The following is an 18,555-nucleotide window of genomic DNA, read 5'->3' as shown; positions in this document are numbered from 1 at the left end:
GCAGCAACATTGAAGATATTTTTAGAGTATAAGGATGTGTTTGCATGGACGTACAAGGACCTGAAGGGGGTACTGCCAGAGTTGTGTGTGTACCGCATTCAGTTGATTGAAGGAGCAATACCTGTATAGAAGAGGCCCTATAGAATGAACAAAAATTATGCGGCACGGGTTACGGAGGAAATCAATCGGATGTTAGAGGCTGACATTATTTTCAAAGTACAGACCAGTGAATGGGTATCCCTGATAGTGATCTCAGTCAAGAAGGACTCCATTCAGATTCGAATATGTGTCGATTTTAGATGCCTGAATGCAGTCACCATCAAGGACCCGTTCCCGATACCATTCATGGACAGCATCCTGGAGGAGGTAGCGGGACATGAGATCTACTCATTTATGGATGGTTTTTCCGGCTACAATCAGATTTCAATCACAGAGGAGGATAAGTTGAAGACAACATTTGTCGTAGAAGATGGGCTATATGCCTATAATCGGATGCCGTTCGGTCTATGCAATGCGTCTGTGACATTTCAGTGGATCATACTACACATTTTTGATAAGATGTTTGTAGGAAACTTCAAGGCATTTTTAGATGATTGGTTAGTGTTCAGTGCGGAGGACAAACATTTGGCAACATTAGGTGAGTGTATGGAAAGGTGCCGCCATGCGCCCCTGGCCCTGAACTCGAAGAAGTGCAGATTTATGGTTCCACACGGAAGGTTACTCGGACACATAGTTTGTAAGGAGGGACTAAAGACAGATCCGGACAAAGTGTGAGTCATATTGGAGATGCAGCTGTCCACCAATGTGACAGAGGTAAAATCTTTCCTCGGACATATAGGGTATTACAGGCGTTTCATCAAAATTTTTGCCAAGATAGCATATCCGTTGGATAGGTTAATTTGCAAGACAGAATCATTTCGATGGGAGAAGGAACAGGATGAAGCATTTGAAGGACTCAAGGTACAACTGGCTACAACACCTATTTTGGCATACCAGGATTGGAATAAGGAGTTTCATGTGCATGTTGATGCATCGAACTATGCAATTGGAGCAACTCTCGCACAAACAGGAAGCCACGGGTTGGATCACCCGATCTACTTTGCCAGTTGGTTGCTATCAAAAGCTGAAAAAAATTATAGTACAACCGAACGGGAAGCATTGGGGATGGTCTATGCTATGTAGAAATTTCGACATTACTTGCTGGCTACTCCGTTTGTGTTCTATGTCGATCATTAGGCCCTGTTGTATATGATCAACAAAACAGTCATTCAAGGAAGAATTAGCCGATGGTTACTCCTATTGCAGGAGTTTACCTTCAAGATCATTGTATGGCCAGGCAAGAAACATGTAAGCGCGGATCATTTGTCATGTATCAGAACAGGAGAACTGGCAAATGGTGTAAATGATGACTTTCTTGATGCACATTTGTTTCAGACTGTTGCACTACCAGAGTGGTATACAAGCATCGGTGAATACTTGTCAACGGGACAGTTTCCAAATACCATGCCACCGAATGAAAGACGGAAGTTGGTGATACGGAGCAAAACATTTCAGCTGATTAATGGATTGTTGTATAAAATGGGACCCAATCAGATCCTTAGGCGTTGTGTCCTGGAGGAAGATATTCCACGGGTACTGAAGGAAGCGCATGGAGGACTGGCAGGAGGACACATGGGGCCGGACACAACTGCACGAAAGATACTTCTAGCAGGATTATGGTGGCCAACAGTATACAATGACGCCAGGGAATGGGTTGTTGCATGCGATACATGTCAGCAAGCTGGGAAACCTTTGAAGAGAGACTTCATGCCTCTGAATCCTTCTCATGCTCAGGAGCTCTTTGAACGATGGGGTTTGGACTTCATAGGACCTCTAAAGACAAGCAGAACCAGAAGGTGTCGTTACATTGTTGTGGCGACGGAATACTTGACTAAATGGGTGGAGGCGTGTGCACTACCGGAAAACTCAGTGGTAAGTATAGCAAAATTTATTTATGAACAAATAATTACCAGGTATGGCATTCCGTTACAATTAACGAGTGATAGAGGTGGACATTTTGTAAATCATGTGATCCAACTGCTTACTACGGAGTTCAAAATTTATCATTCGCTATCAAGTCCATACTACCCAAGGTCAAACGGACAGGCCAAAGCTACCAACAAAATCCTGGTATCAATTATATACAAATCCTGCGCAGTCAAAGGGGAGGATTGGGAGGAAAAATTACCTTCTGCTCTGTGGGCTTACCACATGGTGTATAAAGTTACAACAGGACACACGCCGTTTCAACTGATGTTCGGACAGGAGGCCGTAGTACGAGCGGAATTTATGATACCAAGCCTGCAGATAGCACTAGAAAACAAGTTGGGCCACATGGAGAGCTTAAGGGAGAGGCTATATAAATTGAACAGGTTGGAGGAGAAGCGATTATTAGCACAGTGGGCGACTGAAGTAATGCAGAATAGACGAAAGGCATGGCACGATAAGCACTTGAAGCTAAACAGGTTTCAGCCTGGATAGTGGGTATTGAAGTACGACAACCGGAATGAGATTAAACCGGGCAAGTTCAAAGTTAAGTGGGTTGGGCCGTATCAGATCCGGGAAGTAGGGGACCATGGAGCAATAAAATTATGGACTTTGAATGGACAGGAAGTGCCTCCGGCAGTGAATGGCTCGAAGCTGAAGATATACCATGGCCAGAAGACTTCTTCGTCATAGAATGACCTTCGGGAGACCCCTTCGTCATTGCAAACCGACGATGCCGACGGTTGAAGGGAAAATTGACCTTGCAATTCATTATTATACCAAAAAAATAAAAAATAAAAAAAAACAAAAAAAAGTACTGTACGGTTTTCATATTTGAAGGTTGGTGTACGATTTTTAAGACAATGTACGGTTTTCATATTTGAAGGTTGGTGTACGGTTTTAGTGTAGTATGGTTTTTAATATTTGAAGACAATGTACGGATTTTAACTGAAGGTTGGTGTACGGTTTTTTTAAGAGCTGCATATTGTAACATTGGGACCACCGTACGGATTTTAATAGCCTGAAAAGGTTAATGTACGGAATTTGGAGCCAAATTTTGTTAATTTCCATCGTACGGATTTTTCTGTATGGATTTTGAAGACTTGGTGGGATATTGCAGTACGGCTTTTCTAGAAGATTGAAATAGTGAAGACGCCTTCAGAATTGTTTCATCAAAACCCGTGTGCGTGGCAGCACCAGGAAAAATCAGAGTAAAATCTCAGGCCTTGCCTTGCAACAGTATAATTGGTCTGCTAAAAAGTGAAAGGAGGAATCCATATGCAATCAATAGGCAGTGTCAAGTTTGAAGCCGTACGGATTTTATAACAGAAGGAAGGGTCAAGTTACCATATGCAACTCTATAGGGCACTGTACGGCTTGTTAAATCATTACCCATACAGAAGATTTCCATCATTTCAAGCGTACCGATCCCTTGTGAAGAGCAGTGTACGGATTTCACTGTATGGATTATTGAATGCAAGGTACGGATTTTTATGGAAGTAGTATATGGTCTCTTCTGTAGTACGGAATTCTGGAGCCAGGTAATTGTACAGATTCCATCCATATCAGTGGGATTATGAGATCACAGGTTTTGAAGGGTAAAGTACGGAATTTAGCAGTAAGCAAGGCGGTTTTAGCAGTATATCAGTTCTAGTTAGATTCAGCATACTATGGTCCTTGTACGGCTGATCAGTGAAAGGCATTGAAAATACCACCATACGAATTTAGGGAGGGAAACTGTTGTACGGATTTGTGGTCTTCGGGTGGTACGACTTTGTTACTTGATTTTCCTTCTAACTTTTTCAGAGTACGGATTTTCATTCCAAAGGTTGCAATTCACCATACGTGTTTGAAAGAATTCTTCACCGTACGGATTTGGAAGACCGTTAGGAAAAGACAAAGATATAACTGAAAAATGGAGTCTGCAGGCAGACGTATGTGGAAAAAACAACTATCACAGTCTGGAGTTGTAAAGGGCAGGAGCATGGCAGGTGCAGGTAACCAGAATGAAGTCACAGCACAGACTATACAATTTGAAGGGTTGAATGGAACGGATTGCCGAAAATGGTGGCAAGAAACCCCTGATGATCATCCAATCAAAGCAAGCATCAGAAGGGCACAGCTTGAATGGGCCATTCAGATGCCTGTTTTTTGCATTCGAGATTATGAAGGATATCTACGTACCATGATTGAGACATATGCCAGAGCTTCTCGGAGGATCACATTTCAGTATCTGGGCAGGAACTTGGTGGTATCATTCAAGGCAGCCGATTTCACACGTGTTTTTGGCATTCCAGGGCAACAGGGCAAAAAGGTTCAGCTGAAGAAAATTCCAAAGGATGGGAAGCTATTTTTAATCAGATTAGTATGTGGAGATTTGACTGAAGCAGAGTAGGCGGCATTAGCTGAGACATTGAAGGGAAGGGGTTTAAAGAAAATCGACATTCAAGAGGGGCCATGGTGATGTCTGATGGACTTGGTCAAGAGCAGGCTCACGGGATCCTCTAGGGCATCTGATATCTCATTTCTGCAGGTGTCCATGATGAACGGAATAATGACTGGGAAAGTGTACGATTGGGTGTCTGTGCTGGCTGAATGGATGCATGAGTTTATGACTCTCCAGCACAAGACCTTCTATATGCCCCATTACGCGATTGGTCTCTTCCTTGATGCAACAGCACGGATGATTCCAACGGATGAGTTAGAGGCAAAGCCTAGACCACTGGCTCCGGGAGAACCTCCTATCATGTGGTGGAAGCACTTGGACACAACCACTAGGTAGAAGGGTTCAGTAGGTCAAAAGAGGCCCCGGATGGACATGGCAGGTGATACTGATAGCGGCCGACAGGAGACATCTGAGCAGGATAGTGTGGAGGAAGAAGGGGAAGGCGAGGATGATGAGGAGGTTCAGATTGTCACGGCTACCCCCTTGCTATTTCCGCATGCTACAGTTCCTGTGACTTCCGAGTTGGTGCCAGGAGGTCTACACATGGCTCACATTCCTGGGTTTGGACAGACTCGGTGACTGATATTGATGACTAGAGGATCCCACCAAGCAGTCACACTAGCCGCACTGTGGCAACACGGGGTACGGCCTTCCTATCCGGTCGGGAGTTGGATTTGCGGTCGGCTTTGCCCACCTGATAGCACCTGTCACCCGAGAGACTTCTTCAGCCCCTGTTGAAGCACTTCCGGTAGCAGCACCCGTGGCGCCTACCATAAGTTAGCCAGCAGCAGTTGTTACCGTAGCACAGTCAGCAGAAGTTCAAGAACTTCCAGTAGAGAATGTACCCGATGAAGGAATGCAGGGGTGTATGGACCCAGCGCAGTCCGAACAACCAGAGGTCATGGATAGAGCTAGTGTTTTTCTGAGGCAACAGTTCCGACTCGTTCTTGATAGACGTGGCCCATCCATTCAGTCTCCCAGCTATTCTGGAGTAGCACCTGTACCAGAGCCTTAGTCTCAAGAGGAGGGAATGCCACATGCCGTGATTGCGCCGACAGCAGAGGAGGCGGCTTTGGATGTGGGCATGGCTCCCGTTGATGAGGAGGAGAATAGTGATGCGGAATGGTCATTGGAGGACTTCGCCAAGGAGGATTACGAGTCGAATGAAGACAGGTGCAGGGACTACCTCAGGACTATGAAGTCTGCTTTGAAGAAGGGGCATGATGTGGCGATTCAAGCTCTCACTCGGCGAAGGGAGTGGCATTTGATCTGAGCGTATATTCGTGGGATTTGTCCTAAGCGATTTCAGACTTGTTTTGTGGATAGAGATTGGCCGACGGTTGAAACACCAGAGATGTTGGCGAATTGGGCCACTGAGCCCGAGTTGGGACCGAGTGACACTCCAATGATGAAGCTGGCACATGAGATCGTGGGATTGTACAAAGAGGTTTACTATGCTCGACAGCGCGCGGAGGCGGATAGGGTAGCAGACAGTGTTGCAGCTCAGAGATCTCTAGCAGGTGAGAAAGAGGAAAGAGAAAAGTTAGCTGCTGACTTGGCCGACTAGCAGGTAGCATGGGCAGCAGAGGGGGCAGCACTATTGAAGGATATGGCAGCAGTTGTACAGGAGAAGGACGCAGCTATCCGGGAAAAAGATGCAGCAGAGCATGACTTGCAGTTGGCCAGGAAACAGGCTATGGATGCTGCGCTTCTACTGAAAGAGGCCATAGAGGTTAATTCACAGATTCAGACAGATCTGCGCATCTGGACTGACCAGATGTATGAGTTACGTCGTCAGCAGCACTCTTCTGGGACACCTCCTTCTCTCTAGTATTTCTTTTATTGTCTATGGGTTGTCTCCTAATTTTGCTAGTCGTCAGGAGACGACTTTTCTTTTTGGGGGGGATGATGTTGTTGGTAGAAATTGTGTATCAGCCGATGGGTCCCTTTGGAAAAGATTTTTGTTATGTAGCGACATGTTGTATGTAGCCGACGGGTAAATAGTTGTAGTGGACATAATGTATTTGGCCGACGGACTCCTTCAGGAAGTTCTTCGGAAAGTATTTATAACCCCTTCGGGAAGCATTGTATTCATCTTATCATTCAAGCATAATGTAATGTTCTAGCATATGCGAATAATAATAAGAAGAGTTCTGCTGTTTGTGTTCGTGTTCATTATCAGTGTGCAATTCTTAATTAACCTATGCGGTAAACATACACCACTAGTAACTCCCCCAAAGAACAATAATACAGAAGCTTCACTAGGGGGGTACAGGAATAACCGAAGAGGCAATGCCAATAATAGTAATAACAATAGCAACACGAACACACCTTGATGGGCAATTCAATATGTTTCTCGAGGATGACCGGTGATCCAATGCAGAAGATGCAACGAATGGGGCCATTTTGCTTGAGAATGTCAAAACAGAGGGGAACAGAATGGAGGAATGCTTTGCAAATGGTGTGGGTCGAGTAACCATGAGGATGCCAATTGCCCAAAGCAAAAAGGTGTGAACATGCTGGATATTGAAGGATCAAAAAGGGAGGTACTTGCAATAACAAGGATGCAAGACAAGAAAGCCATGTACCCGGAGGTGACAGTAGAAAAAACACGATTCGAGGAGGCAAAGTAGAACATCCAAAATAGTTGAGAGGAGAAACAACAGCTAAACCAGCCAAGACCCCTAGGAGCAAGGGGGTACCTAACATCATAAGGAAAGTATTAGAAAATACCATTCCGGTCTCCATTGGGGAATTACTGGATACTCTACCACAGTTACAAGTCGCATTGACACAAGGAACGCGGTCAATTGAGCAAGATCGCCAGGGGGAACCAGAAACAGTAGAAAAAGAAGCAGTAGAAGGGGTAGAACAAGAAGAGACTTCAATGGAAAAGGAAGAAAATACCTTATGTACAATAGGTCTAGGGAGAGCGCCAATAGTGGTAGAGATGGAAATTATGGGGTACAAACTCTCGAAAGCAATAATTGATGGAGGCTCGGGGGTGAATGTTCTACTGGAAGATACTTGGAAGGCGATCGGGAAACCTACCTTGTGACCACCCAAATTTCAGCTGGTAGGAGCAAATCAGCATGACATCAAACTGATTGGCACCTTGATAGGGCAAAAGGTAATAATAGGAACCCAACTATTTGTTTTAGATTTTTTGGTTATTACCTTGGTGAAGAAAGGATATGATGCTTTATTAGGGAGGGGATGGCTAGTAGTAGCAAAAGCCAATCACAACTGGAAATGAAACACCTTCTCTATTGAATTAGAGGGAAGAAAGTACATTATAGATCTCAAAAACCAGTTAGTACGTCAGGAATTGGCATTTGACTCTGAAGAAGAAGAGTATGAAGGGATGGAACCCAACAAGGAAGGAGTACTCAGGTTGGGAAAGTACTTGGAGGATGACACAAACTCCCTTAAGGGTTTATTTCACTGGCAGATGGGCAATTATGAAGTTTTCCAAGTAGATTGCAACATGTTACAAATACAAGAATCCGAGGAATGATATCCAGAAGGGTATACGGAGTACAAAGAAGGTGTAACTACCTTGAGCACGAAACCTAGCCACATTTTTGACCAAAAAGTGGAATGCAAAGAGGCTAGCCTCCAAGCCTTAGACCTAGGAGAAGTAGGGAAAACCAAAGAAATCTTTATAGGTGATGATTGGGATCTTGTGCTAAAAGCGGCAACCCTCAAAATCTTTATGGAATATAGAGACGTTTTTGCATGGACATACAAGGACTTGAAAAGAGTACCACCTAAGGTGTGTCCACTGGATTCCACTCATACCTGGAGCAAGGCCAGTGGGGAAACAACCTTATAGAATGAATAGAAACTATGCAGAGTGGGTAGGAGAGGAAATTACAAAGATGTTGTATGTAGGGATAATATTTAAAGTTTAGACAAGCGAATGGGTTTCTCCTATTGTAATATCACTCAAGAAAGCTGGTACTCAAATTCGGATTTGTAGATTTCAGAAGCCTAAATGCAATGACCATAAAAGACCCATTTCCCATTCCATTTACAGAGGGCATTTTAGAAGTAGCTGGCCATGAGATGTACTCTTTTATCGACGGATTTTTCGAGTATAACCAGATTAGTATTGTAGAGGAGGATAAGCTGAAAACTACATTTGTAGTGGAAGATGGGGTATATGCTTATAATAAGATGCCTTTCGGACTATGCAATGCACCGGCTACCTTCCAATGGATTATACTACACATTTTTCATGGTATGTCAGTAGGAAATTTTAAAGCATTCCTTGATGATTGGTCGGTTTACAGCAGAAAGGAACACCACCTTAAAATTATTGGAGAATGCTTGTGTAATGTCCCCATTTTAGCAGTTGACCAAGTGTGAGTGCGTTAGCCTTGTTCTACATGGTCCCGAGGGCTAACAAAGGGTTTAATGGGATCCTGGAGTGTTTTGACCTAGTCATTTCCAGTTTGGGCCAAAACGAAGTTGATTTACTCAGTTTCAGGCATACTTACTATTTTTAGTAAGTCGGCAGGACACAGTGCAGGTCAATTTTGGTGATTGGATTCGATACTCCTCGGTGAGAGCTTTCCGATGAGCTATCACTTGCATTATTCGGAGTCTGATTGCTAATACATTTTAATGCCTGAAGTTTTATTCAAGTAACTTCTAATTTAATTGTAAAATATTAAAGTGTTACTTTAATATTTATTTTTATGGTGATGTGTACCCAAGGGAGACATAAGGGGTATTTTAATATATGTTTTATATATTACACATCTTTTATCCCACATTGCCCATATGAGTTGAGTGGACCCTTGGAAATAGAATAAAAGGAAGCATTTGTGGCTTCATTAGGCAGGTTGAATATGAGAAGAAATTAGTGTGTGAGTTGCAGCTCCGTTCTTGGCATTTGAGGATGTTTATCCTCTCTTGTAACATTCTAGACGTCATTCCCTTGGGGTTTGGCCTTTGGAATTCTTTGTTATCGGCTTCATTATTAGGCAGTTTAGTTGCATTTCCGGCTACAGGCGGATTTGGTATTTTGCTCATATCTTCTTCACTACTTGTCCGACGCTTATGCCGCTTTGAGAGAATGATATTACGAAGGTAATGGACTGATTGAAGGACAAAGTACTGTAGCAGCAAGTTCGAAAGCATGTGCTGGAGTATTATGTCAATAATGCTGAAGTAATTAGTGAGTTGATAAATCTGCCATGTATTTGGTTTTATGAATTCTGAAAATAACATTTATTTGGCTGTAGTTCATTTCCATTTTTGCATATTATTGTAGTTTCTTTCTTGTTTATGTTGTATGATACCAATTCCATGCACAAACACAACAAACAAATAAATGTTTGATTTCTGGAGTTATAAGGGGTTTAAAACATTAAACAGAGAAATAAGAGGTTGAATGCAAACTGTTTGACATAATTCCTTTCAGCAATTTGGTTTAGTTTTTGGGACATTCAGGGGTGCCCATTACAGCTTGGAGAAATGTCAGAGAGCGAGACTGGTGCTTAATCCTAAGAAATGTCGGTTCATGGTCCTACACTACAGACTTTTGGGACACATAGTATGTAAAGAAGGCTTAAAGAGAAATCCAGACAAAATAAGGGTAATTTTGGAAATGGAGGCTCTAGAGAATGTGACAGGTATCAAATCTTTTCTAGGGCATGTTGGGTATTATTGGTGATTCATCAAAGGATTCGCTGAAGTATCACTTTCGTTGGAAAAGTTAACTAGGAAAGGGGAACGGTTTAATGGAAGGAGTAGGAAGACGCCTTTCAAGAACTCAAAAAAAGACTTGTGGAAGCACCTATCCTTATCTATTCTGATTGGGACAAGGAATTTAGGGTTCATGTAGATGCATCCAACTATGCTATAGGGGCCACCTTGGCCCAAATAGGAAAGGAAGGGTTAGATCACCTTGTATATTTTGCTGACAGGCTTTTGTCAAAAGCGGAATGGAACTACAATACCACAGAGAGGGAAGCACTTGGTATGGTCTATGTAGTTAAAAAATTCAGGCACTATCTACTTGCTACACCTTTCACATTTGTTGTTGGCCACCAAGCATTAATGTATTTAGTGAACAAACCAGTAATTCAAGCAAGAGTAAGTTGGTGGCTAATTGTGTTACAAGAATTTACATTCAAAATTATAGTGAAACCTTGAAAAAATAATGTAATTGCTGATCAATTGTCTTGCATCAAGTTAGGAGAAGCCGCTGGGAGTGGGATAAATGAGGATTTTCCAAATACTCCCCTTTTTTAGATTGTAGTGTTACCTACATGGTACGAAGAGATTGGCTAGTACCTGTCCATAGCTACATTTCCTCACGACATGCCCCTAGCAAAACAGAGAAAAATTGTCTTAAAAAGCCGTACATTTCATATAATTGAAGGGTTTTTGTACAAAATTGGACCAAATGGAATCCTTAGACGATGTGTGATGGAGGAAGAAATTCCAGGGGTTCTCAAAGAATCCGACGAAGGAGTGGTAGGAGGCCATATGGGACCAGATACTACTGCAGAAAAAGTGCTCTTGGTAGGACTATGGTGGCCCACATTGTATGTTGATGCCAAGAAATGGGTAGTAAGATGTGACACATGCCAGGGAGCAGGTAAGCCACTCAAAAGGGACTTTATGCCACTCTTTCCATCTCAACCACAAGAATTATTTGAAAGGTGGGGACTAGACTTCGTGGGTCCTCTACCGGCTAACAAAACTCATCGATGCAAATATATAGTGGTGGCCACAGAATACCTGACCAAATGGATATAGGTACGGGCCTTACCAAACAATACTACCTTTAGTACCGCCAGATTCCTTTATGAACAAATAGTCACCCGATTCGGGATCCCACCACAGCTCACCAGTGATCAAGGAGTGCATTTTGTGAATCACATTATCCAAATGATGACCATTGAATATAAAATATTCCATTCTTTCTCTAGTCCCTACTATCCAAGGGCGAATGGTTAGGCGGAAGCCATGAACAAAATATTGGTTGCTATTCTCTACAAAACTTGTGGTGTTGAAGGCCAGGACTGGGAAGAGCAAATTCCAGCAATAGTATGGGCCTATAGAACAACTAATAAAGTTACTACGGGACATGCCCCATTTCAGCTTATGTACAGGCAAGAAGTAGTGATGTCAGTAGAGTATGTGATTCTGAGCTTAAGGATAGCCATTCAGAACAGATTAAGTGATGAGGAAAGTCTCAAGGAGCGCCTATATCAGTTACTCCAGTTGGAAGAAAAAAGAATATTCGCCCAATGGTGTATAGAGGTGGCTCAGAAGCGACGAAAATTTTGGCATGATAAACATTTGAAATTGATGAATTTTCAACTAGGGCAACTTGTACTTAGTACAACGGAAAGAATGAAATTAACCGAAGTAAGTTTAAAATTCGTTGGCTAGGGCCTTACAAAATAATGGAACTAAAAGCAAATGGAGCGGTAAAGTTAGCTACTCTTGATAATCAGCCAATTAAAGATCTGGTGAATGGGTCCAAATTGAAGATATATAAAGAACGAAAAGTTTCTCCCTACCCCCAAGACTTCAGCCAAAGTCATTTTTTCTCCACCAGGTGAGCAAAGGAAGGTGAGTGCAAGTACAGAGCAGAGGATTGTACGACGTGTTTGGACATAAGAGTAAGGCGGGAGGGATAGGGTTATAGCCATATGTATCAACCATATGGAGGGCAATGTATGACATCCTTCTTCAGCTTACTTGCATACGGACAGATTTCGACATCAAAGACAAGGCCATATGGACAAATTTTTGCAAGGATAAGGCAATGTACGACATCTTGGACAAGGACAGCGTACGGCTTCCAGTGTACGAAATCAAAGGCAAGGTAGTGTACGGTTTCCAGCATACAAAGGGCGACTCTATTCCTAGGAGTACCTTATTCTAGAGACTGCATGACATTGGTATCTTGACAACTTTTTTCAAAGTCATCATGAGACTCTATGATACAATGGTTGGTCGCATCAAGGCCCCACATGGGTTGTTTGACTTTAGTCATAGCACCATTGGGGTGAAGTCTGGATGCCTTCTGTCTCTCACTTTATTCAAACTCTACGTTGATGAGCTGGAGGAGTTCCTACAGGGACACTCCCTCCTCGGGAATGACTGCTACTTACACCAGGTTTTGATCTCTATCCTTCGCTTTGCGGATGATGTGGTCCTCACAACCTCTTCTCCAGAAAGGCTCTAGAGACTCCTTGATGGCCTTGCCTCTTTTTGTGATCTTTGACATCTAATGGTGAACCTGAGAAACACCAAGGTGATGGTCTTCAATTTCCTTTAGACCTCTCACTGGACTTTCTATTCTAGGGTGAGGAGATTAAGGTTGTTTCCTAATACACTTATCTAGGTGCTAGGTTCTCAAGTCTCTACTTCATGTTGAGGCTAACTAATCGGCCTCATATCAACAAGGGTTATGGTTTTTTGAACCTTGTTGAGAGACAGTGTTTCAGACATCATTTTTCAGGACACGAGCTCTAAGCTGACTCTTTTGGAGACATTAATTAGACCATCTTTTCTCTATACTTCTGCAAGTTTCAGCCTATCTTTGCTTGAGTTGGACTTGGCCTCTGTCGAATAGGTCCAAACTCTCCTTCTCAAGTAGATCATCAGATGTAGTCGGTTCACTTTGCACAATATTGTTCAAGCCGAGTTTAGGGCTCATCCTTTCCGACTTAGTACTATTCTTGATTTGGTGTGGTTCTTACATCACTTATGAGGCTTTGCCAACTCCTTGGAGGGGTGTCACATAAATTCTGACTTGGCTTATTACTCCTCAAAGGCTATTGCGTGCTTTGACCCCATTGGTCGGGCTTGCTATTGGTTTGCTCAGGCCTAGTCTCCGTTGGGTTCTATTGAGATTGAGATTGATATTGACTGCCTCCCCCCTTTCTAGTACCCATTGGATGCCCCCTCTCATCTTTTTCCCTCCCGGCAAGAGTTGAACATGCATGTTAGGATGAACATTATATTCGTACCACTTGGACTAGTCCTGCTCAGGGTCTTCATCCTAGGATGACATTCTATGCAGAGGATTTTCTCGAGCTATAAAATAGGGTAATTGTATGCCCTTTGTACCTTTGTCATGGTTGGTCTTGTGCTCTGCGTATCTCTCGTAGTTCCTTCAAAGTGGGCTCCCATTAGCTCTATGCCCAAACCGACCACAATTTAGCTAGAGGGGACAGGATTTGTCAACTTTATGATTTAGGGGAGGCCAAGATGGAGACTCACTTCATTTTTCACTTCCTCGTATACTATGAGATCAGAGGGAGATTCTACTTCTTATTTAAAGAGATTGTCTCTTTTAGCCTTCTTCTCGTATATAGATCAAAGGTGCCTTGTGCTCTGTCTTCCAGAGATGTGAAGACTCCAAACCACACCCTTTAGTGGATTCGCCCCTCCAGATTGCACTCCGACCAGCTTATCACCTCCTTTATAGTGGTTCCTCCCATGTGGAGCACCAAGTAGGTGATGGATCCCCTTTTGGGGTCTTCTAGGGCTGTAACACCTTGTAGATCTTCCACTCAACAATGAATTTCTTTTTCTAGCACTTCCAAGGGCTTTCAGAGACGTCTTGGGACCTCCAGTCGTACGACCTATTTGTTGATTCAAAACATTTTCTCAATTGATCGAAGCAGCTAGTTTGTAAGGTGTTTCTCATTGTTTTGTCTTTTTCTAGACACTGTTTGGTGCTCCTGCTTTTTGTTGGATTGCTGCTTTTCTTTTTGGCAATCCATTATGCCTCTCGTTGGACATAAATAAATTTATATTATGTTATCTTATCTACATTTCCTAACTTAGATTAGGTTTTTTATTTAGGTTGAGCAGAAGTGAAAATAGTTAAATGGAAGATATTGTTAATTGATGAATTATGGTGATTGTAGTGTCCATACCTTTTGATATTTGTTGATTGCAAGCATCTATGTAAGGTTAGTGTGGGCCTTATTGCAAGTATTTAACTTCAATTGCAAATATTCATTTGGTTTCCACCATCATTGGGTATTTGAATGAGTATTAACATTTTCAAGATCATCCCAACATCCTTAGGCGGAAGCACCCTCCTTAGCGTAGTTGATTTGGCAAAGCAAGAACTAGTTAGAATTTTACCTCTTCATCAATGACCTCTTTCTTTGTAGGAGTTAGAATAGATTTCTCAATCCCTATCTTTTTGCAATTTGTTTTGAAGTTAGGAGTAGTTGAAGAGCCGTTGCTGCTAAACCATTTGCATTTGCAAAGTGGATAGCCGTTGAATGAACAATATAAGTCCCCAAGTGATACCTAATAAATCACACAAATGCAACTGAGTTAAGTCCACAATAATAAGGGACCTTGAGGTTATCTTAGTTGATCACACAATCATATGCATTGTTTAGCATCTCAGCTTCCTTATTCTAGAGAAGGTTTGGTATTTGGTGTTTCATCTTGCATGTTGAAGTGGTCATAAAAACTCACATCAACAGTAGCCAAGGTGGTTATTATATTATAGTATGCCTATAGAAATGGATTTGATAATGGATGGTGAATATCAAGCATATATGAAGCCACACAATCAAAATCTGCAGTGTTGAAATGTTTCAGATTCCTTACCAAGAGAAATGGTGTATTAGAGAAAAAGTTGAGAAGTGTGGCTATTAAGCCACTAGCCTTTTACAGAATATGAACCATTCAAACATTTATAACAGTTCCAGTTCATCTGCCTTCATGGGGCGTGTATAAGTATGAATAATAGTGGTCCTAGGGGATTCAATCTCCGATTCTGTGAAACTTAACATATTCCCATCTACTTTTGTACATGTGTACAAGAATGAGAGAATAATAATTGTAAAATTTTGTCTTTATGATTCTAGAGCTTGTCTTTATGCGGATAAAGTTACTTGATTGTTCTTGGATTCAAATATCATTGTCCATATTGACATTATTGAACCCTTATTTCTTTTTGAGTGGTGGGCATTGTAAACTGTGTCATCTACAAGACATTGGCTTTCCTGTATTATGGCATCTTACCCCTTGGATATTTGTGGAATCTGGATATGTTTCTGTTTTTCACATTATTGGAGCAGTTCCATAATTATAGAGTTCATTTCTCAGTTCATATCTTGAGTTAAAGAGCCAGGGTTACACCTGTAAATTTTTTTTTTCAGAATCAATTTTTTCTATTTCCAAATCTAAATTTTCTTGCTTCTGGTCTAGGCTTTGCAGCAGTTGTAAATCACTACTTTTATGCTCCTCTTCCCACTGCGAAATTAGTCATTGTTTAGGGAAAGGCATTTAATTTGTTCTATTTATTACAGTGAGTAGGATTTGTCACACCAATCACTGCAATTCAGTGCAACTGCCCACCTGATAGATTGTGGAACAACTTGCACCAAGCAGTGCTTGATTCCAGGTAACTAAATAGCTAAAAATATTATCAGCATATGAACATCATTTTCAAAAATAGCTTTGAAGACGAAGGTTCAAGCATAATAGCAGTAGTAAAATGAACTATTTTTTTCTGAAAAGAGTTCAATGAGCATGATTTATCTCTGGGACCTGTGTTGTATTCAGGTGCAAGGTTGTCATTTATTGGTTTTTATATCGGATTTAGGACCTGGGCTATGATGCGTACCTTTCACTGGGAATCAAGGGATTTCGGATTTCATTAACTCAATTTAGGCGAGTTGCAACATCAAGAAGTATTTGCCATCAATTTGCATAGTCAAATTGTCTAACATTCCGTGTGAATCTGTGAATATTAGTTTTTTTTCAATTGAAAGTGCATAATTCTTAATTGCATCATTTTTCTGTTTAGAATGCTGTGGAAAAACATCAAGTTTTACTTTTATTATCATGTTACCATTTAGCATGGTATGAAAAACTAAGTTCTTTGTGTAACATCTTGAACTGTTGTTTCTGACCATCAATACAATTTAAAGTTGATAGTTGAATCTTCCGTATGCATTAGAGGCCTGGATTTTTCCAGTACACGCTGTAAAGAGAAAATTAAAGAGAAAAGATGTCCATAACAAAATGTATGTACTGAGAACTCTTATTCCTGATTATATTCTGTTACGGTTCATGCTTGCACATGGCTAGGAAAGCTATTTGTATGTGCAATATTCTCTTCTCAATAACTGCACCATACATTGAAACATAAATTTAATGCACCAGATTTCAAAAAAATGAGAACAGATTTCCACAATCCATGATAATTATTTGTAAGAATTTCTGGACTTGACTGTGTAAAGTTTTTAAACATTGATGTTTCAAATCACACTCCGTGATTCATCCATCTTCTCTCTTATGCTTGGTTTCATCCTGATGATGGATCACAAAGTGTGATTCAAAACATTGACGCTAAAAAACTTTACAGAGTCAAATCCAGATATTCTTGCAAATGATAAATAGGTTATTATCTATATATTGGTAATGTCTAATTACTAATTGTGCTAGAATGTGTGAAAGAAATCTCTTTTACACACTGTGTCCTTGTGATTTTGTTGAACAGCTCCTTCCACATATTTGACAGCTTTGCCACATATATAAGCATCTATAAAATCTACCAATTCATCTATAGGAGTAGCAATCCCTGCAATGGAGGAAAATGAAAAAGTCATTACAATACTAGAACAATACACATTAAAAAACTCTATCAAAAATTCAAAATACATGTTGCAGAAACCCTGGGACATAAGTCAAGTTCTAAAAAATGGCTGAAAAAATATGAGGAACTCTAGATATGGAAGCAAATACTATAAGAGAAACATCATATCATGTGATGATATAGGTTCTCAAATGCAAAAACAAAAAACATTTATTGAAGTTTTTTATAGAATTCAAACATAATGCTCCTGGTATATCACTATATTGTTCCCCACTTATAACATTTCATTTTTTCCTGTTAATATTGACCATCTGTTTTTTTCTCTTAACATTGACTATATCTGTGGCATCATGATCTGAAATGAAATTGGAAACTGTATTCATATACGAAAACTTTACCAAACATCACTTCCATCCCTATGTTATCTTCTCAACCAAAACATTTTTGTTTGCTTTCCCTTCTCTTCACCTCCAGCAGTCCCACAATGGTTGCACAGTCGAACTACACATTTAGAAAAAAGTGGATATGTTCTAGATAAAAGAAGGAATAAACAACTAGTAATTCAATTGCTATATTGGTTTTCTTAATGTCTTCTGCAAAAATCATTGCTAAAGCTCGCCTTCAAGCTATGACATATGTGTCCTTTGATTTTTTTTTCTGAAACAAACATATATAAGCATCTATAAAATCTACCAATTCATCTATAGGAGTAGCAATCCCTGCAATGGAGGAGAATCAAAAAGTCAAGTTCTAAAAAATGACTGAAAAAATATGAGGAACTCTAGATATGGAAGCGAATACCATAAGAGAAACTTCATATCATGTGATGATATAGGTTCTCAAATGAAAAAAAAAAAAATTTTATTGAAGTTTTCTATAGAATTCAAACATAATGCTCCTGGTATATCACTATATTGTTCCCCACTTCACTTATAACGTTTCATTTTTTTCTGCTAATATTGACCATCTTTTTTTTTCTCTTAATATTGACTATATCTGTGGCATCATGATCTGAAATGAAATTGGAAACTGTATTCATATACGAAAACTTTACCAGACATCACTTCCATCCCTATCTTATCTTCTCAACCAAAACATTTTTTTTTGCTTTCCCTTCTCTTCACCTCCAGCAGTCCCACAATGGTTGCACAGTCCAACTACACATTGAGAAGATAGTGGATATGTTCTAGATAAAAGAAGGAATAAACAACTAGTAATTCAATTGCTGTATTGGTTTTCTTAATGTCTTCTACAAAAATCATTTCTAAAGCTCGCCTTCAAGCTATGATGTATGCGTCCCTTGTTTTTTTTCTGAAACAAACATATATGAGCATCTATAAAATCTACCAATTCATCTATAGGAGTAGCAATCCCCGCAATGGGGGGAAATCAAATGGTCATTACAATACTAGAACAATACACATTAAACAACTCTATCAAAAATTCAAAATACATGTTGCAGAAACCCTAGGACATA

At 40.7% G+C, this 18,555-nt stretch overlaps 1 protein-coding gene across 1 annotated transcript in view; it reads right to left on the bottom strand.

The window, feature by feature from the left end:
- The window catches only part of LOC149571470 (DNA (cytosine-5)-methyltransferase DRM2-like), a 218,053-nt gene that overhangs the window by 78,785 nt on the left and 120,713 nt on the right, over positions 1–18,555 (bottom strand). The window contains exon 6 of the mRNA XM_089815696.1: positions 16,957–17,063. Within this exon, the coding sequence (XP_089671822.1) occupies positions 16,957–17,063 (107 nt within the window). The remainder of the gene's footprint in view (positions 1–16,956; positions 17,064–18,555) is intronic.

Source organism: Cupressus sempervirens, chromosome 2, assembly GCF_028749045.1.
Source record: "Cupressus sempervirens isolate cs-2001-9-10 chromosome 2, ASM2874904v1, whole genome shotgun sequence".
NCBI lineage: Eukaryota > Viridiplantae > Streptophyta > Pinopsida > Cupressales > Cupressaceae > Cupressus > Cupressus sempervirens.
The sequence above is the reverse complement of the archived record's forward strand: the minus strand, read 5'-3'. Positions and strand labels throughout refer to the sequence as shown.